This window comes from Pleurodeles waltl, chromosome 9 (genome assembly GCF_031143425.1).
Source record: "Pleurodeles waltl isolate 20211129_DDA chromosome 9, aPleWal1.hap1.20221129, whole genome shotgun sequence".
NCBI classification, from domain to species: domain Eukaryota; kingdom Metazoa; phylum Chordata; class Amphibia; order Caudata; family Salamandridae; genus Pleurodeles; species Pleurodeles waltl.
The window spans coordinates 527,762,313-527,785,520 of record NC_090448.1 but is presented as its reverse complement, the minus strand read 5'-3'; the positions used below and the strand labels follow the sequence as shown (position 1 = coordinate 527,785,520).

The following is a 23,208-nucleotide window of genomic DNA, read 5'->3' as shown; positions in this document are numbered from 1 at the left end:
GCCTATATACAATAAAAGGGGAGTTTAAGGATTAGCTAGGGGGTTATATTGCCAAGTCAAATTTGGTGTTTAATACTGCATGCATGCATGCTGCAATTGCAGGCCTGTGGCATGTTTTAAGGGGCTAATTAAGAAAGTGGCACAATGAGTGCTGAAGGCCCACTAGTAGCATTTAATTTACAGGCCTGGGTATATGGTATATCACTCTACAAGGTACTTAAGAGTAAATTAAATATGCCAATCAGATGTAAGTATATTTTACCATGTTTAACAGGGGGGAGCACAAGCACTTCAGCACTGGTTAGCAGTGGTGAAGTGCACAAAGTCCTAGAACACAGCTTTTTGTCCAGGCAAATCTTAATAAGGTACAGTTTGTTACAAACATACTTCTACTTTACGGGGTTAGGTTGGATCCATCTTTGGGGATGACTATAGTAATCAGCAATCATGTGAACATGTTGCCTCCTTTTTTACGTGTCTTGGTATTTTGTGTCATGGTTTCCAACTTTTGGGTGATAATATTTCCACAGAGTTCTTTCACTTGTTGGGAAAAGTTGAAGCCAGGAGTAGTTGGCGCTGATATTTGGTTAAAGCTGCGCCATGTTCTTTTGTTGTACTTGGGACAACGACAGCCTTACTTATTGTTATTGAGGTTTGGATTGACCCACATGCAGGAAGTGACTAAGAATTGTGACTGCTAATTTTTTAAAAGACTGTTCAATCTTAAATTTCAGGTGTATAGAAAAAAACAATGATGAATTTTGCTTTAGCAAAGTTTAGCAGAATTTGTCTTGACTCCAACCCCACTCCCTTCTGGGATCAAGGTCTGGTTTCTGCAAAAATTGCACCGTTGTGCAGTAACACAACGGTTAAATCCTAAAACCAAGTTACTACTTTATTCCAGTCATCAAAATGATTTCTTCTGGATTCCAAGGATGCTGGCAATTTCTGTTTACATGGACCTTTTAATGAATAGTTTTATTAGGCATAGATCTGGAATGCTATTAAAACGTAGGAGAAGCTATTAGCTATTTCTGCAGACAGACTATTCTTGAGTAACATGCCTTATTATAGTCATGAAAAATCCAAAATAATGTACTGCATTTTGACCGTCCTTTTCCCCCATTCTATCAATTAAGGTCCGTACCACGTGCATTCAAAGGACCGCATTTCTTGGCAAAATGCACAACAATCCAGTAAATGAAATAATTAATTGCAATTTTAAAAATATACTTATTTTACATATTCAGTATTATTCCAAGGCAGATGATTATTTTAAGCAATTCTGAAAAAAAGATAAAAATCAGAGTGTAAATTACAATGAAGTAAGCATGATAATTTAACACACCACTGTCAATTGAAGTTAGTTGTCACGTTCCAATATTTTATTTTTGATTCATGCCTCAGAAGTTACGAAAGAAAACACTTTCATTGTTATAATGCATTAGCTATACTTTTATTTACTTATGATTTGCCCATACTTATAGGTCATACTTTTTAAAATATTTTAATGTTCTACATTATGTTTTTTTTTCTTTCAGGGGACTGCTTGGATCCAAATGAAGAACTACAGACAGTAAACCTTTCTGGCAACAGACTATGTTCTTTCAAGGTATGCAATTTGTGCTTTATGGCATTGATGCATCTAATTACTTATTTGACCAGTCCACTCATTACTAAATAAAATAAATATTGATTTGCATTTTCAGATATTCATCCATTGTAATGATGATCAAATCTGTTTTGCTGTGATTTTACTTAGGCCCCCCTTTTTGGTGGTTTAATAAGAAACAACAATTCAACATTCACAAAATATTGATTGTAATTGAATATCTGTTGTTTAATCCAATTTCTTACTAGCGCATTTTCCCATGTTAGTGAATTATAAACACCATACCAGTAATTATGTTGAGGACACCACATTTAAGTTTGAATTAGAAGGGTACCAACGCGTTTCAATTATGGATGCCTAGGGCCCAATTTAGAATTTGGTAGAGAGGGTAGTTTGTTGCAGCTGGGACATGGTACCCTCTCCATCGAACTGAAGGTCCACCCACCTCATGTAGCAATGGGCGGACCATCATTATGTCGATAGTGGAGACTGCTCTGTATCTTCTGCCAACATAAACTTTCAACGTCCTGACAGAGTAAGGGCTGTCGGAGTTTTGGCCATCTGTCCACCACCCAATTTAGAGTGGACAAAGAAATGACAAGTTTTTCACTGTCCATCATTACCAGGCAAAACGTGGCAGTGGCAGGCAGTGAAAACTGCAAAATGCTTCCCTTGCCATGGGAGAAAACTCCCATGGCGAGAGGAGCAATGTTTTTTTATTTTTTTCCAATACAAAATTCTAATTTGGGTTTTTGTTTAGGCACAGTAGCTCCACTCAATGCTAAAGATGTCCCCTGGGCGGACATCTCAGAATTTGGCAGATGGGGGATTTTATCAGATCGACATAGTACTTTACTCCGTCACCCTGACAGAGTCCGAACTCGTCCACCAGACTCCAAATCAGGCCGTATTTTTTTTACTTACCTTAGCGACGTCTTTGTAGTATCTCTGTTGTGAGTAATGGTATTATCTCTGTCCTGAATTTTAGTATGCAAGGGACATCTGATAAGAAAATATCCAACTTATAGCACGCTCACCAAATACATAGGAATGCACTGAGAAAATGTTCAAGTAATAAACAGCCCAAAAATATTAACTTGGTGTTGATTAGTATTCATAATTAATTTGGTGTATTTTATATTTTTCTCTTTTTGGACAGGGATGTGTCTGTGTCATGGCAAGTGGTCGAAGACATACTTTCTCAAAAGGCAAAATGCATGGAATTTCAGTGGTAGCCTTAAAATATTCTTTAACTAGAATGCAGCATATTCTGACTTTCAAATTTCAAGCCCATATCTGAGCTTGCACTGACAAGTGCCATCATTTTAGACAATCTTGCTAGTCTGAAGACCAACCAGCCAGGTTGCTTGAAAAAATATAAAAGCCATTGGGTACTCTGGTAAATGCCTATTTCAGCTTTTCATGTAGCGGGATGGGGGGAGATACTCTTCCAGAGGCAGCATAAGACACTATAGGGGACTCATGCAGTAGAAATAGGCCTGTTGGGTGGAACATGTCCTTCACATGACCTTTTCAGGCACAATGCAGTGGGATGCAGTATTTCAGTTGATGTACCAATGATAATAGAAAGGATATTGTCAGAGAAAGTTCGATATACTAGTCCTTTCCAAAGGCTGTAAAAGTGCAAATTCCTTTATAAAGGAGAACATTTTGAATGCAAAAGTTATTTTCAACTGGACAAATACGAGTACAGGATTTTTCTGACCAGATAATCATTCTGATGGTACAGATGGGAAGAGCAATTTGAAATCCAAGTACCTTTAGACAAGGAACCCAGACACCTTTCTAAAACTAGATACATACAAGTCTGCAGCAAACAGATTCCAGAGTGTCCCATGAAGGAACAAACTGTGGACAGAATCCGATGTTTCTTACTCATTCGAGTGTATCAAAACAGTGGTCCAGAGTGGCAAAGAATACTAGGAATGCATAGAAAATACTTTTTATTGCAAGGGGCCTGCATCTCTCGGAAGGTTTTACATAAAATATTTACTTAATGCAACGTTTGTCACCAAAGAGAATTTAATCAAAATGGTCGGCAGTGCTTGCTGCCAAGAAGAGAACCCAAATCCAAAATGATGAATGTCACTAAAGAAGGTAGATTGCTAACGCCAGCCTAATAGTTATTTGACATAAAGGAAGTGCAAGCAAACTTAGCAAAGACATCAGAGGAACAACCATAAGGAACATCTAGAAGTCGTGGTCATTCCTATACCTCTTTAATTACCTAATGGAAACTGCAGTGATACAGCTAAGACGGTTGTATAAACAAAAGTGCAAGACATGCTGTTCATGCTGTTGCCAGAAATCAGAGTCACTGCCAAGATGTCAGTGTGCCATCACTGCTGAGATGCCAGTGTGAGTCACACTGCAGTACAGTTGGGGACTAGAAGGGCCAAACACATAAATCCCACATACAATATTGTGAATGACACAAAATAATCTGCCAAAATGTAACGTAAATGTGATACCAGGGAATAAAAGGATATGTAGGGGCACCTACCTACACCATATTATGAACATCAGTCAGGTGCTTACCTTCTGTAGGATTTCTAATATCTTATTACTTTACAAAACCCTAGTTCTTAAGAACATTGTGTTATTCGAGTTTGAGAAAATGAGAAGTTACCCTAATCAGATGAGGAAAGATCCCTTAGAGGGTACTTCTCTTCAGTTGTGATCTGCATTTGGAAAAAGTGTCTGTTATTTGTGATGGTTTTCAATGACATGAGTTTTAAGCAGCTTGCTCAAGGGAAGTGAAAATGCTAGTTAGGTATAAATCAGGATAGCCTTAAAGATTCTTGATGCACTGCAGAAGGAGGCCTCCAGATAGTGGTAGCAAGGCTAGCTGGAATCACGGAACTGAGTGTGATCCATGTACGTCATTAAGGAAAAATTTTATTTGTGCAGAGGCAGACTGTATGACAGAAATTTCTGAGAGGCTGAAATATGTAGGGAAATAGCCCGTCATTTTACTTCTGAGTGCTTTTTAGAAGAATATAAATTGTCAGGAATTTGGGATAATTATAAAAGCGGGAAGCATTGCCTAAAGTGATGTTTTCAATTATCCTGTATTTGAGGGAAAGTAAATAGACTGGCGAGGTTTGGAGTTATGCTGATTGGCGGAGTGACAGGAATTTCATGGTACTGAATGGAAGGGCCAAGCACCACTGTCCCAGTAGACTGCTCCCTTTTCTCCTGTAAACGCTCAAAACTAATAAATGATGTATATTCATCACTTTAGTTTTGTCCTCAATTTAAAATGAGAAAGTAACAGGTGACCACCATGACATTAAACAATGGCAAGACGAGCCTCAGCGTAAGAGCTGCTAGGTACTCAATTTGCACAAGGTAGAAAGAAAACACATTTAAAGTAATGTTATGATGGCACCTTACCCGCCAAGATTTGAGACAGTGAAAATCTTTGTGGGGCCCTCTTAGGGGGCCCCTGCACTGCCCATGCCAGTAGCATGGGCAATGCAGGGGCCCCCAGGGGCCCCACGGCACCCGTTCCCGCCATCCTGGTTCTGGCGGTGGACACCGCCAGAAACAGGCTGGCGGGAAGGCGGTCGGAATCCCCATGGCGGTGCTGCAAGCAGCGCCGCCATGGCGGATTCCCTGGGCCAGCGGGAAACCGGCGGGAAACCGCCGGCTCCCCTTTTCTGACCGCGGCTTTACCGCCACGGTCAGAATCGCCAAGGAAGCACCGCCAGCCTGTTGGCGGTGCTTCCGCCGCCCTCCGCCATGGCGGTCATCAATCGCCAAGGTCAGAATGACCCCCTTGGTCTTCATTTCACGTGTTTTAAAAAATCCTTAAAAATGCATTTGCACCTACGTACTCAACTCCTCCATGCAGAAGTAAATTGTCCTTCTCCCTAACTATGATGTGAAGTTGAAATCATCATTGAAATAACGCTGGGACGTTATTAACAGCTGTTTGTATCAGTAAACGGTTCAGAGATGTGGCTTTCCTTTTTCCTCATTGCCACATGAGGCTGCCTTAGAGGGCCAGGAAAATGTGGACAGCAAAAGTCCATAAGACTTTATACATGTGTTGTAAGTGTGACCCTCCGTTCTACCTGCCAGTAATGAAGGCATTTGTGTTATTCTGTTACATGCTCCTCGTGTGAAAACTTTAAAAAACGTGTTGAAACAAAGCCTCTATGCCCTGGCTAAATGTGTTTGTAGTTTTAGTAGCTAAAGCAGAGAGAAGAGGGTATGAAGAAAGATGTCTTGAGGAGAAAAAATGGATTCAAAAGTCTGGCAGTATATTGGATAAGCTGACTATATTTTTTACTCAGAATTGAGGTAAACCTGGGAGAAAGCATCATTGGACTTAGGCAAATATTCAGACAATCACAGAATATTAACGTATGATCCCATCAAGAGAAGCAAACCTGCCAAAATCCAGTGACAAAAATAACTCAAGGGTATATACCTCAAGTTGAAAAAATGTAATCTTTTCGGAGATTAAAAATATGTTCTCTATTTCCAGATCTGGGAATTTAAAAGACTGTGTTGTGACTAAGGGCCTGGTTTATATCTTGGTAATATGTTTACTCCGTCTCGACAGAATATACATATCGCTATGATAATGGTTCGCCCTCCCGATTTAGATGCGGGCAGACCATAGGTTTAATCACGGCGGGGACGACTGCACCTCCGCTGAATAATGGCTGTCGGAAGTAGACCTGTAATTCACCCACCTGATTTAGATGGGTTGCATTAGAGGTTAGTTTTAACTGTCCGTCACTACCAGGAAACCCTGGCGATAAGGAGCCCTGAAAACCGTTCACTGCTACCCTCACCATGGCAGAGGACACCCATGACTAGTGGAGCACTTTCTTTTTTATTTTCACAAAGAAAATCCTGCTTCGGGATTTTCTTTCCGAAAACAAAAAAGAAACCAGTTTGGTGCAATCCTCCGTGATGTTGACAGAGCCTTGGACCAATCTTTCATTGGCATTGACATTGAATTCTTTAAGAATTACAGACTGCATAGCAGAAATTTCTCAGTTTCGCAAGCTGCGCCTCCGTGAGAGCAACAAAGTAATTTATTCCTGCTCCCTGAAGGAGAAATCGGCTGCCTGTCAACAACTAAATTGTGTCCTAAGTTTCTTCAATTTAGAAAATAAGACATTTCTGTAGATATGGAAGGCCACGTCCCCACCACCTGCACAAACATGTTTCCCTGCTTATATTGGATGACTTGCTCCCCCTCCTTTGTGATGCATGACCGTCCCTTCTTGTCTCGCCAACTATTAACACCAGAGCATCCTCTGGCGCTGCTCAAACTGAATATCACGTATATTGGAAAGCCTTCCTGCACATTTATTGTCTGTTGGCCTGCAACACTTTCAGTGTGCAGGACAACACTTTTAATGTGCAGGACGTTCTGTTCCTTCTTATTCACATGTTCGATGACCTTCTTTAGTATCTGTGAAAGACAGCATTTCCCTCTTCCATATGCCCACTTGCCTCACTCCCACTCCTTTATGTATCCTGTAGAGACATTCATTTCTACCACTCTAGTCTCCCATACTCTTCTTGATGTGTCAGAAGGCCATCCCTCTGCTTCTTACAAATGATGGGCTTTACTACGTGGGACCTAGTTAGGAGTGCCCAGGTACTTTAGTGATGTAGAAATGCCCAGGGAAATAGGGATGCCATAGAATGCAGCGTTTGTCCAGGTTCGTACTAGCTCGCCATCTCAAGATGAGGAGATCGGAAAGGGGTAAACCATACAGTATCAGAGTTTGTGAACCCTAATACCACTTGTGTATCTCTTTCTGTCCTGTTTCCATGTGCATGTTTCAGCAGGCTTTTCATGACAAAATAAGCAGTCAGAAAACATTTGGGAGAAGGGTAAATCTATACTTCTTGTAATCACATTTCGGGAGCAAACGTATATTTGTCTGAATCAGTATTAGTAGGGCACCTGTAATGAGGATTTCTAGTCATGTTAGTCCTCTTTCTTCAGACATCTATGCTTTTTTCCTATGTGAAGTAAAACATCTTGCTTCAATTGGATACCTAAAAAAGTGTAAAGTTACTTCTGTTCTATGCAAGAAACACTAATGCCTCACCTTACCCAATCTTCCCTGGCCAGATTTTGTAAAGGATATGTGCCACCACCCTCTCAGCCATTATCTATTTGAAAAAAGGTCCTGAATTTTGTGAGTTTGATAGATTGACGTTTTCTTACAGGGGGACTCCGTTTCTGATGAAGTCCCAACCTTTCTGAGTAAAATATTATGTAATTTTAACTTTGTTATCTTCTCATGAGAAGTAGTGTCTGTATGTGTATCCAGTTGCAATTTAAATTCATTACATGTATTATATTTCTTTCAGGAACTAACAAATTTAGCTAGACTGCCAAACCTTAAGGATTTGGGTCTAAACGATCCACAGTACAGCTCAAATCCAGTGTGCCGTCTCTGTAACTATGCTACACATATTTTGTATCATATGCCTCATCTTCAGAGACTTGACACATATGATGTGGATCATAAATCAATAAAGGATCTAGCAGAGGTAAGTACTGTGCCATAAGTTAGCATATGTTGTTATTGTCATTTTGAAAATTGTCATGTTTTAGCACCTCTTGATGTTCGTCTGTTCTCAAAGTGTCATGGTTTTTGCAAAACATTATTGTTCAGGAAGCTGCAGACCCTCATTAAATCTTAAAAAAACAATGGATGAAAGCAAATGTGTTTTTCTGGTCTCAAATAAAGTCACATTACAATTGTACACCTGCACTGGGGGGAACTACCTTGTTGTGTGGATGTGCTTTTTGTGAAAGAGCAGCATGCCATAAATGTAATTCATAGTGGAGTCAGTCAATGACTAGAGTGGGCTAACATTTTCCCTTGATGCATGCTGGGGTGGGTAGAAGAAAAATGTGAATGACAATCATAGACTAATGGATGAAGTCTGGCTGAATGCACCTATTACTATGTTATACATGCGTTTAGTAGAATCAAAAGGACTTGACTAACACTGACTTAAAAAAAGCCTTTGGGCTGGCATTGGCTGCTAGCCTCGCCTTTGAGAAAGATGGCAAGAAAAAAAGGGAAAAATGAAGGCAGGCAAAAAGGAAGGTAGTCAGACAAAAAAAGAAATAAGAGTTGCAAAAAAAAGGATTGAAAGCAAAAAAGAAGGAAGGAAGACAAAAATGAAAAAAGGCAAAAAGGAAGAAAATAGGGAAGAAGGAAATGGAAACAAAAAGATGGAAGAAAGAATAAAGGAAAGCAAGCAGGAAAGAAAGAAGGAAAGCAGACAAAAAGGAAATAAGGAAAGGAAGAAAGTAGGCAAAAACGAAAGAAGGAAAAATAAAGAAATGAAAGAAGGCAAAGAAGAAAGAAAGAAAAAAGAAGGCAAAAAAGAAAGAAAAAAAAAGAGGCAAAGACTGAAATAAAGAATCCAAAACAGAAATAAGGAAAGAGGACAAAAACCAAAAGAACAAAGGAAATAAGGCAAAAGGAAAAAGATGGAAAAAGTGAATTAAGGTGAAAAAGAAAGAAGGGAAGAAGTTAAAGAACGAAAGAAAGCAACTAGAAAAAAATAAGGAAAAAGGAAACAAAGGGCTGAAAAGGAAAAAGTAAAGCAGAAACAAAATAAAAATGCAGGAAAGGAAAGATGTAAAGAAAAAGGAATGAAAGAAACGAAAACTAGGTGAAAAAGAAATATAGAAGGAAGGAAAGAGTGAAAAAAGGTTAAAAGAAAGGAAAGAAAGAATGAAGAAAGAAGGAAATTAGGGAAGAAGAAATGAAGGAAAAAAATGAAAGAAGGCAAAAAACAAAAAGAGAAAAAGGGGAGAAGGAAAGAAGGTAAAGAAAAGAAAGACTCAAAAAAGAAGAAAGGAAAGATAAAAAAGAAAGAAACATGTAAGAAAAAAAGAAGGCAAGAAAGAAGGAAAGAAAGTAGGAAAGAAAATAGGAATAAATGGAAGAAAGAAGATGAAAAGAAGGAAGGAAAGAGTAACAGGTAATGCTGGAATGTGCCTTGTGCTCACTTCAAATGTATCTTACTATAACATCAGGCAACCCTGGCACTAAAGGAAACTCCTTTTGTGTGGATGTGCACTTTGTGAAAGAAAAAAATGTAGTCACTCAAAGTGATGTTACGTAGGCTGACCCACTGCTGTATGCTGTATGCTGATGAGGGCCGAAGCAAAATTGGAATTGTATGGAAACCAGCTTTTTGCATGTTCCCCCAACATTTTGCCCCCATTTGGACTGCTAGCCGATGATTTCTCGACTCTGAGAGGGCACTGAGGTCAGCTAAGCAGATCTCAGTATTCTACCCAATACAAGTATATGTCGAATTGGATACACTTAACTGGCAAGGCCTGACATACTTATAAGTCCATAGTATGTGGGACCTAGGGCATGTAAGACAGGGCAGGAAACAGTTGGGAGCACATTGCCTCACACTCCAGCATGCAGTTCACACATTGCATTCTGGTAAATGCAGTACAAATTAGTGCTTATCTCACTTGTAGTCTATATTGTTTCACCTTAGTGGGTACAGCTAGTGCTGTATATCTCTAGACATGTGTTTCTGGGTTTAGCCCTTCATCAGTAGAGAGCAGCAGGCTTTTTTATGGGGTTGCTGTAAATGCCTCCAAAGTCCTGTCAGGTTTCAGTACCACTCACTGGCACACAGGTGCATCAGTGTAAGCTCGCTGGCCTAAGGGAGCCTTTTTAAACTTGAAACAGTTGGTACTGGATATGACCGACTCACTATGCAGAGCAGTTTCTTTGTTGGTGGCTTTACGGTGCCATGCCTGGCTGAGAAAAAAATGGCTTTTCCTGGGTTTCCCCAAGCATCACTTATTGACATGCCTTTTGATGCTTTCTGTCTCTTCAGAGAAAAGGCGGACTCCGCGGTAGAGCGCTTCAAGGATAACAGAGCTACAGCCAGGTCCTTGGACCTTTCCATGACCCTCACCAGCCCCAGTCCCAGTCCACCTCTTGCTCCTTTCCTGGCCATGGAAGGGTCTTCTAGCTGTGTCTTTACCCACCCAGCCACCATGGCGCACAAGCTTGGCAGCCTCTGTGTGACTGAGACTGTGGTACCCACAGACCTCGTGGGTTGGACAGCCAGAAGTCAGGCCACTCCACCACCCACCTAGCAGCCCCAGCCACTAAACCTCGTTAGTTTTGCCCTCAAGCCAGCATGGGCACCCAGTGGGAGGCAGGACACGCCATCACCTGTCTCACTTGAGGTCTGTACCAGACCAATGGGTTCTTCAAATTGTCCAAAGGGGATACTCCCTCCCCTTTGTCACTGCCCCTCCACCCATGCTACCCACTTGCATCAGGTTGACGGAGGACCATTTCATGTTGCTTCGCAAGGAAGTGACAGCTCACTTGACCAACGGAGAGGGTGCTGATGCCAGAATTTGGTTGTGGTTGATATCACTCCTACTTTCTGGTGCCCAGAAGGACGGATGCCTTTGTCCTGTCCCACACCTCTGCCCTCTCAATCAGTCAATCAGTCGATCATTTCTAGAGTGCATTACTGTCACCCCTGGATGTATCTGGATGCTGGGGTTCGATGTCCGTGTAGAAGAGCCAAGTCTTGAGTCTCAACCTGAGTCTATTCTGTTCTGCCAGTGAGGGTGCAGTTCAGAGGGGAAGGGAGGGCATTCCAGACCTTGGCAGCAGAGCAGGAAAAAGAGCGGCTGCTGCTGCGGCTGCACTGGACTCTGGGTGTGTGTCCGAGGGCCAGAAAGGAAGAGCGCAGGTGTCTGGTGGGTTTTTGGAAGTGTTGATGGTGGTTGATGTAGTACGGTCTTGATCATGTAGGAAATTACATCTCTTTTGGAACCAGTGGAGGTTTCTGAGGTAGGGAGTGATGTGGGTGCACCTGAGAAGGTCCAGGATGAGTGTGGCGGCAGGGTGCAGTATTGTCTTAAGTGTCTTTAGGAGCTGGGAGGATATGCCACAGTAGAGAGAGTTCCCGTAGTTGAGGCAGCTGGTGACGAGGGCTTTGGTGACAGTTCTCCTGGTGTTGGCTGGGATCCATCTGAAGATTCTGCAGAGCATGCAGACGAGGAGGCAACTGCATCATTGATCTTCTGCTTCATGGTCACCTCACTGTTGAGGGTGATGCTAAGGTTGTGAGCGTGGTCTGTAGGTATGGGAGTGGGTCCGAGTTTGACTGGCCACCAGCTGTGGTCCCAAATGGAGGTGTTTTTCACTGAAGATCAGGACTTCCATCTTGTCATAGCTGAGCTTCTTGCAGTTGGTCTTCATCAAGTCTGCTACGGTGGTCATGGTGTAGCGGAGTTGATTCTGGTGATGGAGGGGTCTTCTGTAGGTGAGAGGATCGGTTGAGTATCTTCAGCGTAGGAGATGATGTTGAGTCTGTGGGATCTAACGATGTTGACCAGAGGGGTCATGAAAGTATTGAACAAAGTGTGGCTGAAGGATGAACCTTGGGGTATGCCACAAATGATGATCTTGGGTGCAGAGGTGAAAGGGGATAGTTGGACTCTCTAAGTGCATCGTGTCAGGAAGGAGGCGATTCATTTGAGGGTGTCATTTTGTATTCTGATGCTGTGTAGTCTGTTGATGGGGATGTGGTGGGAGACATTGTCAAACGCGGCTGATAGGTCAGGGAGGATCAGGGCGGCAGTTTCCCGGTGGGTGAGGAGTGCTCAGATGTCATGAGTTGCGGTGATGAGTGTGCTGTCAGTGGTGTGATTGGAACGAAAACTTGTTTGAGAGGTGTCCAGTAGGTTGTTTTCATCTAGGTAGCTGGCGAGCTGCTCATTGATGGCCTTCTTGAGTACTTTGGCCGGGTAGTTCGTTGGGGTCAGCGGAGGGTTTTTGTCAGGAGGGATTTGATTTCCGTTTGCCTGGAAAAACTGCTGAGGTGATGGAGGTGTTGAGGATGCTGATGAGTTCCGTGCTGATGAGGCTGGTTCCGAGGTTGAACTGGTGGTGGGTGCACGGGTCAGTTTTTGCCCCAGAGAGAATGGATGACATGGTGACTGAGGAGGATTGAGTGGTGAGTGGTGTCCATATAGAGATTGTACTGTTGGTGTGCGCTCGTGGGTCGAGAGAGCTGCGGTTGGAGATCATGGGTTGGGGGTCAGAGTTCTTGTAGATGGTGCTGATCTTGCTGTGTAAGTAGTCTGAGAGGGTTTTGCAAAGTTCATGGGAGGGGTGAATTGTGTTCTCTGTGGCTGCTGGGTTGGAGTATTCCTCGACTATTTTGAAAAGTTATTTTATGCGGTTGGATACTGAGTCAATGCGGGTCGTGATGACCTCTCTCTTGGCCTCCTTGACTTGTCAGTGGTACTTGCTGAGGGCTTCTTTGCGGGCTGTTCTATCAGAGGGATTCCTGGTGGATCGCTATTCTTGCTCAAAAAGAAGAAGTTCAGAATGCTTACACTCACTCAAGTCCTGTCTGTCCTGGATCCGGGAGACTGAATGGTAGCATTGGACTTGCAGCGCTCATACTTCTAAGTTCCAATCCTGCCTGCCCACAGGTGCTACCTGTGGTTCATGGTAGGCCACGAACACTTTCACTTTGCTGTGCTCCCTTTTGGTTGTACCACTGCCCTTGGGTTGTTCACCAAGGTGACAGTGGTGGTTGCAGCTCATCTGTGGAGATCTCCGGTGGCAGTCTTCCCCTTTGTCAATGACTTGCTGTTGAAAGCGGACTTCCCCAGGCTGTCGTCTCCAGACTACGGCAGACCTCCTTCATATGCTGGGGTTTACTATCATTGTGCCTAAGTCACACCTGACTCCCTCTCAGGCGGTCCTGTTCATCTGAGCTGCTCTGGATATGGCGCAGTTTCGGGCCTATATCCCAGAAGTGCGAGTCCTGGATATTCAGGCTATGATACTGATGTTTCAGCCTGTATCCTAGATTTTGGTAAAACTGACTATGAGGCTGCTGGGCCCCATGGCCTCCTGCATCCTGCTTGTGACACATTCCCGCTGGCATATGCGGGCTCCGCAGTGAAACCTGACATTCCAGTGGATTAGCATCAGGCTAATCTCTTCGACATGGTCCAGATCTCCGAGGGAACTGTGAAAGATCTGAAGTGGTGGCTAATTAACCACAATTGGGTCAGTGGAGACCCCTTGCCCTTTCCTCAACCACCTGCTCATACTGCAGGTGTTCACAGGCAACACCACCGCCATGTGGTATTGCAACAAACAGGGTGTGTAGGGGTACAAATTCTTCATCAAGATGCCCTGCATCTCTGGACATGGCTGGAACATCAAATCATTTACCTGGTGGTTCAACCCCCGACGGGTGAACCAACTCAGCCAACTATGCGTACCAGATTACAAATGGCATCTCTATCTGAAGGTGGTGTAAATTCTCTTTCAGCTGTGGGGCGAGCCTGGTTAGAGCCGTTTGCTGCCGCCGAGATCGTTCAATGTCAGCGGTTTTGTGCACTGGAGTTTCCAACGCAGCTCTCACTTAAAGATGCATTTCATCTTGAGTGGAGCTCAGGTCTCCTGTACACCTTTCCATGTATACCACTCTTGCCCAGAGTTCTCAAGATGATGAGGAACGACTGGACCCAAGGCATCCTCGTGCCTCTGGACTAGGCTCTGAGAATTTGGCTCCACCAATCACACTGCCCCTTCAAGAGGATCTTCTGTTGCAGCAGCAGGGGTGGGTTCTCTACCCAAACCTATTAACGCTCCACCTTCATGCATGACAACTGAGCGGGGACAGTTGACAGCTTTCAACCTTCCACCTGAAGTCTGCAATGTTATCTTGGCAGTTAGGCATCTCTCTTCCAAGACTGTATACGCCTGGCACTGGGGCAAGTTTGTGGCATGGTGTGCAGAGAAACTGCTGATCCTCTCCCTGCTCCCCTCTCTCAGGTCCTTCTCTTTATTATTTCTCTGGCCCAGCAGGGCTCTGCACTGGGCACCCTAAAGGGCTAACTTTCTGTGGTTGCTTGATCAGTCATCCCTCTTCAAATCACCTGTTGTACATAGGTTCTTGAAAGAGTTGCAACACATTTTGATGGAGCACCTTTGCCCTCCATCATGCCTCATTGGGACCTTAATCTTGTCTAGTGTGTACTCCCTTTGAGCCGTTGCATAATTGTCCCCTCAGGCTCCTTACTATCAAGGCAGCCTTCCTGGTGGCAATAGCATCTCCCTGGCGGGTTGCTGAGCTTCAGGCTTTGCCGTACAAGCCTGCCTACCTGAACATCTGGTTCTGTGCACTAGAGGTTCCTTCCAGCCCAGTGTCATCACTCCCTTTCATGTAGGCCAGCCTATCACTCTGCCTACTTTTTGCCACATCTCTTCAAGGAAGAGGAGCGACTTTACCATCTGGACCCAAAATAGCGTTTGTATTCTATCATAACCGCACAACAGTGTTCCGAGTGGGTGACCAACTCTTCATGGGATATGTCAGAGTGAAGAATGGAAAGGAAAGGCTGTGCATAATGGGCCAGCTCCTAATGGATCATGCTCTGCATTAAGATCTGCTACGCATTGGCCAAGAAGCAGCCCCTGAGGATTTGCATGCTGATTCCACCAGAGAGAACGATGTGACCACTGAGTTACCATGTAGAGTTCTGGTCCTGGACATTTGTTAAGCAGCAATGTTGGCATCTCTTCACAAGTTTACAAAACTCTACAGCCTGGACAATCAGATCCGTTGGGATGGGCACTGTAGTCGTTCAGTCCTGCAGGACTTTTTAGTGTGAAACAGTTTCGCAGACCCACCTGAGGGGAAGTATTGCTTAGGTATCCATTCTAGGGTAAGGAAGCAGCGGCTAGAAGTCTATCAGGTGAATAAGTTACTTACCTCTGTAACACCTTATCTGCTAGAGAATATAGCTGCAGATTCCTTACGGACTCACCCATCCTCCCCGCTCTGCTAACAGATTTTTAGGGACAGAGCTGTTCCCCTTTCAGGGCCTTAGTTTTCCACACCAGTGGTCAGTGTTCTTCATGGTTCCTCACTCCTGGCTTTAGTGTTGCAAAAAGAAACTAACTTCAGCATGCTAGGGCAGCGCCTATATAAACACCACGCATGTCACTTCTCGCTCGGATGACGCCACACAGAGCCAAACAACGCCATTTACTGACATACCGGGTACTTCTCAAAAAAAATATCCGGATCCAGTCTGACGCCTGGGGTTAATTTTAAGGTAAGGAATCTGCGGCTAGACCACAACAAACAGTGCAGGATTGCGAAGCACACATATCTTTGTACATTTGAAATGGAGCGTACTTGGCTGTTGACAGCTTCAGTCCCTAGACGGTAACACAATGAAAATTTAGTTCCCACCCTCCCCACTCCATCACCACCCCCTTGCTCAGTATCCTCAAAAAGCACTCCTGTGTCCCCATACATTTCCATCTTCTTGGGGGAGCATGTGCTTTGATAGACTGCTTGCTCTGCCTGCTGGCAGTATCCCAAGTCTGATTTCTAGTCCTTGACTAGTGGGGGGGGCTGCTGCGCCCGAGCCCTGTGCAATATTGCATTTAGCCTCCCCTGCTGCAACCAGCAGCTAGATTATTTGATACTTTGGCCAGGAAGCCTACCCTGTTAGAGACAAAAGGAGCTATTTTGCGTCTAGGGGGACAGTCTGATCCAGTATCTAAATCATTCTCTGTACCACTTCCCCAGTAGGGTTGTATCATTGAGCATCCACAAATGATGTGAAAGATCGCTATCTCTTGTGGGCTTTGTAGGGCCTCCGAGTGCTCCCAGATCTCTCTCCCAGGCCTCGCTCAATGCCTTTATGGGGTCAGGGAGTTGTTAACCAGTTTTTTATATACAGTAGAGATAGCCTTATCTGGTAAAGGTTCCATGAGTAGGCGATCTTCAAGTGGTGTCCCCTCTAGTAATTTCTCCGTCCTGAATTTACTCCTAAGGGCGTACCCAATTTGTAGTTATTTGTATCTCTCAATCTCTGCCCTGTCATACTCTTGGTGCAGGACCTCAAATATGACTAGTGTCTGTCCCCTCCAGATATTCCCAAGGTGCTCTATGCCAATCAGGACCCACTTTGATAAGCCCCCCTGCAAGAGGTTTCTGTCCCATAATGGGGTTTGATTAGTAAGCTTACCTCCCCCTCCTAGATAGTTAGTGGCCTCCTTCCAAACTCTTGCTACTGTTTGGGTACGTGCCAGTAAGTCTTGCTGTCATGCTGTCTATATAGAACCACTTCATGCCCTTTACTTCCCATAGCCGCTCGTCCAACCCAGTAAGCAGGACCCCCACTGTCAGCAACCAGTCAAACGTTAACCCCCACCAGTTGTGTTGACCAGTAGTATTTCAGTAAGTCCTGGATTGCTAGTCCCGCATTATATACCCCATATGGAGCTTGCACATGGTGATATGTGAGCTACATCCATTCCACAATAATACTCTGACCTCATGGTCTATTTTCCGATAGAGCTATAGGGGGATCTTGAAGGGTGTGTTTCGGAGAACATAGAGAAGGCAGGGGAGGGTCATCTTTTTGGATAAAGCAGCTTTGCCGATCAGCGTAAGCACTAAGTGTCGCCAGTGTTATACATCCCTACATAGTCTGTCTAGCTGTGAGAACATGTTCCTGCACAGGAATTTAGCCAGATCTCAGGTGACATAGATCCTGAGGTGCTGGAAGCCCTCCAGCACCAACTGTGATGTGCAGCAGAGTGTAAGACAAGGGAATTTGTCCAATTGATGCGATATCCCGAGTGATCCCCAAAGATGTCAAATAATTGCAATATGTTATCTATGGACAGGTTATGCTTAGTGAAATACAGCAGCACATAGTCCGCATATATAGGGAAATGCATTCTTCCCAGCCTCCATTGCTCCTTATCCCCTGTATGAATTAATGTTGGCAAACCCACTGTGCAAGCTGCTCATGCACCAGTGCAAATATCATAAGGGATAGGGAACACTCTTGCCTCGTGCCTTTCTGTAGGGTGAATAGTCAGAACACTGCATTATTGACTTTCACGCTTGCCAAACAGTCTGGGGGGGTCGCACTACCTTATCCTGAACTCCGAGTGGCAAGGGAGCCACCTACTGCCATTTCCGCGCCCGGAGGCACTTCTTAAGGAATGCTGCACTCCCGCTGCGTGGGACGCTTGCCAAACAGCCCCGGGGGGCCGCTCTTCCTTATCCAGAATTCCGAGCAGCAAGGGAGCCGCCTACTGCCATTTCCACACCCGGAGGTGCTTCCTAAGGAACGCTGCACTCCCGCTGTGCGGGACGCTTGCCAAACAGCCCCGGGAGGGGCCGCACTACCTTATCCAGAACTCTAAGCTTCAAGGGAGCAGCCTACTGCCATTTCCGCACCCCAAGAAGCGCTTCTTAAGGAACGCTGCACTCCCTCTGCATGGGACTCTTGCCAAACAGCCCCGGGGAAGCGCACTACCTTATCTAGAACTCCGAGCGGCAAGGAAGCTATCATGGGGAAAAGAAGGCAGAACCAAGTAGGGATTGGCATTAATGTGAAACCCCCCAGTAGTGCTAATATGATTACTAACTACCTCACTGATGCAATGGGAAAATTAAATGAAAATATTATCAATGCTGAAGCGAGACTAATGGCCGCTAAAAGTGCTTTGCAAGAGGGTATCATAGAAATGAGTACAGAAGCTGTCAATTTGATTACCGAATTAGAACCGCCAAAGGATGGTATTTCTGGCACAGTCTCAATGCCATCTTCACACCTACCGGCATCAATAGATCCAATAGAGAGAATAGAATTGCTGATTAGTGGAGATGACTTGATTCCTCCCCCTTGCCCCCAAGAAGAAGAGTAGGAGGCAGATAACAAAATCTAACTCTATAACTTTATCAAAGCCTCCCAAAGGAGGGAAGATACCATCCAGAGTGGATGGATCAAAATCGTTGATCATGCCAATAACTCATGATTGTCCTTTACCAAAGAGTATGGAGACTCTGTTTAAGAGGTTACATAAGAAGTTAGACAATGTAGAATCCAACACATTGCTAGAAATCAAGGAGATAAAAGATCGTGTGAGCAAGATTGAAACAAATGTTAATTTGGTGATTGATGCTAAAAGCTCTGCTTCTGGGGGTCATATGGCCCTGAGTGAGAGTCAAGAAGACATAGGTGCCCAGAATACCATTATGACAGGGAATACAGATTTTAACAAAAAAGGCAACAAAAATGATCAGTTTGCACAGAGGGAATCATCTCAACCAACTGCACCAATAATAAATCTAGAGATACAACCAGATGTAAACCATAGATGGGAGAGTGTGATTAGAGAGAGACCTGTGAAAGATGTCCTACATCTTCCCCCAGACGCAACTCCATATATAATTGTACTCAAAAACATACCCAATCTAGGACCAAATATCGTAGAGACCTGGTAAGACCTGCGTAACAAAGTTGTACACTGGACGTCGATGAACATATGCACACCTAATGTTCTATACCAGGAGATCCTATTTGTGAGACCACTGAATAATCCCAGTGTGAGGCAGTCGGGTGGCATAAGGGAATCAGCTAGCAATTTGGATGGGTACAATAATTTAGAATGTTTCAGTCGGTACACCCCTCTGAGCAACAGTAAGAAATCAAATTGACAGAAGGGGGGCAGAAAGAGAAAGAGGGTGTCCACCCCAGATGAAATATCTAACACTATAATAGAGTTAACAACTAACATTCCTGTTTGTGATAGTATTGCTGATAATGTTAGGAGGGCCTCAACAAGGGATTCAATTACTCTTATGCCATGGAATATATCGGGGTAAGAAATAAGCTAGCTGATAAGGAATGGCAGATAACATTAGCCTCTTCACATAAAATCTGCCTACAAGAGACATGGCACAGGGGATCCTTTTTTGTTGAAGGATACTCCACATTTGCTTCACCAGCTTCTCCTCGTCTGGTGGGAGAGCTAAAGGGGGGCTATCTGTATTGATCTCAACATTAATACCGTCCACATTGGTAAAATAATTTTCTAGTTCTCCCTCTTTCCAGTTTTTATATCTCTGGATAAATTATACTACAGGAATTGTAATCATTAATTATTACAATAATACGTTTGATAATACGAAAAATGTGGTGGTATCGATTCTCCAGGATGAACTACATATGTTTCTAAGTGATATTCAACCTCCATACACTCTGGAGATTTTAATATTGGGGCATGCCAGATTCCAATTGAGAAGGTATGCGGCTATATTGATGATTGGGGAAACGCCCTATCCCACTTCCCACATGATAATTATGGAGCCACACTGGATGAGATGATATTCAGATATGATTTGGAACTGATAGAACAAGAGGGGGCCCCAAAAGGAGAGACGATCCCGACATTTGTGGGGGTCACTCCTCAGTTATCGACCACATATAATTTCTAGGAACAGTGTCGCTATGACTGATCCACCCAGGATTATGCCCACTATTTTTAGTGATCACCATCCCTTGTTAATCACACTGAGACTAGGCAAACCATACAAATCATGGCAACGAATAGCAACAAACCTAGAAGTTAAAAGGAAAAATGGAATTACTGTAAGATGGTGTGGTATAAATGAACAAGATTTGATGCAGAAATTATAACTGGGCATGAAAAAGAAATCCTAGCATGCACGGAATTCAACCAATGTCCACTAGAGATCCTAGTGTCCTTCAGTAAGCTTAGTAAGGCCATCTCAAGGAGTCTAAAATTGAGCCCTGAAAATAAAAAGAAAAAAAAGCAGGACTGGTTTGACTGTAATTGCTCACAAGAAAACCAAGAACTTAAACGAGCCTCACAGACTCGGCCTAGAAACAGGGAAGAAATTATCATCAAGTGCTCTAATTATAAATTTGCATTGGAGGCTAGAAAGGCCCAATTGAGAGCAAGGGCATGGGAAAATCTTGAGTGAGCAGCTGTTTTGAGGGATAACGCCTTATTTTGGAAAACTGTCAATCAATAATTTTTGAAAGACACAGATACGTCCGAAATTGTCACACATGTACTATCATCGGATTGGCTCTCTCATTTCGCCATGAATTTTAACCTAGATAATTTTGCTATGCATCCTTTGAATACGGAAATAATTGAGATTAGGCCACCCTTTTTTAATGCGATCAGCTTAGAGGAAGTGAGATCTGTTCTTAAAAAAACATCTAAAAGGGAAGGCCCCTGGCCCTGATGGGGTTCCAGTAGATGCCTACATGACATATGTCGATCTATGGTGCCCTATCCTGATCCAAGTATTTTTGGCAGTGACAAAAGGATATATACTAATTTCATGGACAGAAAGTATAATTGTCCCCATCTTTAAAATGGAAAATAGGGGCGACCCTAAATGTTATCAACCCATCTCTCTCTTAGAATCTTCGATCAAACTACTTGGGAGAATACTCCTAGAAAGGCTAGAGATTTGGGAAACCGACAATCAGATACTTACAGAGGCACAATTGGGATTCAGACCTTAGGCTGGCACCCTAGAACAATGCATTAACCTAAATTTTAGTAGTAGGTAAATATACGGCAGTGAAAAAGGCGCATGTATTTCTCTGGTTTGAAGATCTCAGTATTACTTTTGACCTAGTCAATCTTGCAAAGCTGTGGAAAGATATAATGGATTTGGGTGTCCCCCCAAGATATAATTAGCTTCCTGGCATAATTGTATAGCTATCTAACAGCGCGAATGCGATACGGGAAAAATGGAGAATGCACTTCAGGTTTTAGGATTTGGAGAGGCATACAACAGGGGTGTGTATTAGCTCCTTTTTCATTTTCTCTCTATATTAATGGGGTAGATGTCCACCTAAAACAACTGGTAGCTGATGTACCAAAAATAGGAAACTACCCGGTCCCAGACCTCCTATACACAGATGATGCAGTCCTGTTATCACGGACCGCAAATGGTTTACAACGGCTGATTGAGGCTTTGTAGAGTTTATGGAGGAAAGAGATATGCGCCTAAATTTGAGTAAAACAGTTGTAATGACCTGTGGTCTAGGAGAGGATGGCAAGAAAACCTATTTCATTAAAGGCCATAAATGCGAGGAGGTAAATAGCTTTACATATTTGGATGTACAGTTCTATAATCTGGGCCATTGGAATCCACATCTAGAACTAACAAAAATGAAATATGTAAGAGCAACAGAGGCTGTTTTTAGGTTCTCAAAGAAAATTGGCAATAAGCCCCTTGGGGAAATTTTAAAGATCTATACAAGTAAAACAGTTAATAGTGTTACGTATGGCTCTGCCCTATGGGGATCATCACCTGAGATGCAATCTCTACAAGTATTGGAGAATAAATTCCTCTCTAGGTTAATTGCTGTGCCAAATACAACTACTACATATATGGTACATAAGGAACTGGGTTGCCCCTATTTAGAAGATTATATATGCATTAATGCATTATTGGCATGGCATGGAATCTTGTCTAAAGAAAGGACAAGATTCGCAAAAGAGATTATTGGAGATTGTTTAGCTCTAGAATATCGAGATAAAATACCATGGTTCGCGAATTTGAATAATTTGTTGAAGAGCATAAACCTGGACTTGGACGATCCAGCTGGTATTCTCCAATTTAGTAAGAAAAAGTTGAAAAATCAATTAATGGGACAGAGAGAAAGTGAAAGAGTTATTAGAGAAAGTAGGAAATCCAAGGTTATGCAATATATGAATGAAGAAATAAGTGACACTGTTCAAAATTACTTGCTAATAGTACCAAACACACAAGACAGATTTTATCTGGCCCGAATGTGCTTTAGACATTACATTTCTTAGTAGCTTTCCCAAAAATGGGAAAATGGAGCAAACATCTACCAAAGTGTCCTTGCGTTGGACGATTTGCACAATCCACTCAGCACTTTATTATTTCTTGTATGTAATATCATGGCATTAGGAAACGCTTTCTAAAACCTTTATTTATTGCCAACAAACTGTTTTATTGTAATGAAGCTTTTAACTATTTATGTAAACTGGCCACTAAAGAAGCATGTTGCGCAGTTATAAAATGTATTGCATGTGCTATTAAACTGAGAAAAACGTATATGCACTTGGAAAATCTCCACTATGAGAATGAATAATGGCTAATCTGTACAAACTGGGGACTTTTTCTGTTTATTATTAAAATCCAGTACTTTTTCAATGCAGATTTCTCTTTTTATTCATTGTGTATATTGGATTTTGAAGGTATTTTGAATAAGGAAAATGTATATGCACTTAGAAAATGTCTACTATGAGAATGAATAATGTCTAATTTGCACAATTTGGGAACTCTTCCTGTCTATTATTATTATACAGTATTTTTTAATGTAGATTTCTTTCTTTTTTAACCATTGTATATATTGAATATTGAAGGTATTCTGGATAAGCTATGGTAAAAGGATACGTAGCAAAAGTTATCTGATTAATGGATTTTTTTTTTTTTAATTGTATGCTATTTTTTAAAAAATTGTATATCTTTTATGGATTAATATCCAAATAAAGATTGAATTGAATTGACTTTCACCCTCGCAAGTGGGCTCTGATAAGTGTTTGACCCAACCACAGAATCTTGGACCAAATCCCATCCTAGCCAGAGTTGTAGTTCCACTCAATACTATCAAATGCCATTCTAGCATCTAGGGGCATGAGTGCTGCCTG

At 42.9% G+C, this 23,208-nt stretch overlaps 1 protein-coding gene across 1 annotated transcript in view; it reads left to right on the top strand.

Annotated features, from left to right (window-relative positions):
* LRRC9 (leucine rich repeat containing 9) overlaps positions 1-23,208 on the top strand; it is a 640,455-nt gene that overhangs the window by 120,706 nt on the left and 496,541 nt on the right. The window contains exons 6-7 of the mRNA XM_069207426.1: positions 1,542-1,612; positions 7,985-8,167. Coding sequence (XP_069063527.1) covers positions 1,542-1,612; positions 7,985-8,167 — 254 coding nt within the window. The remainder of the gene's footprint in view (positions 1-1,541; positions 1,613-7,984; positions 8,168-23,208) is intronic.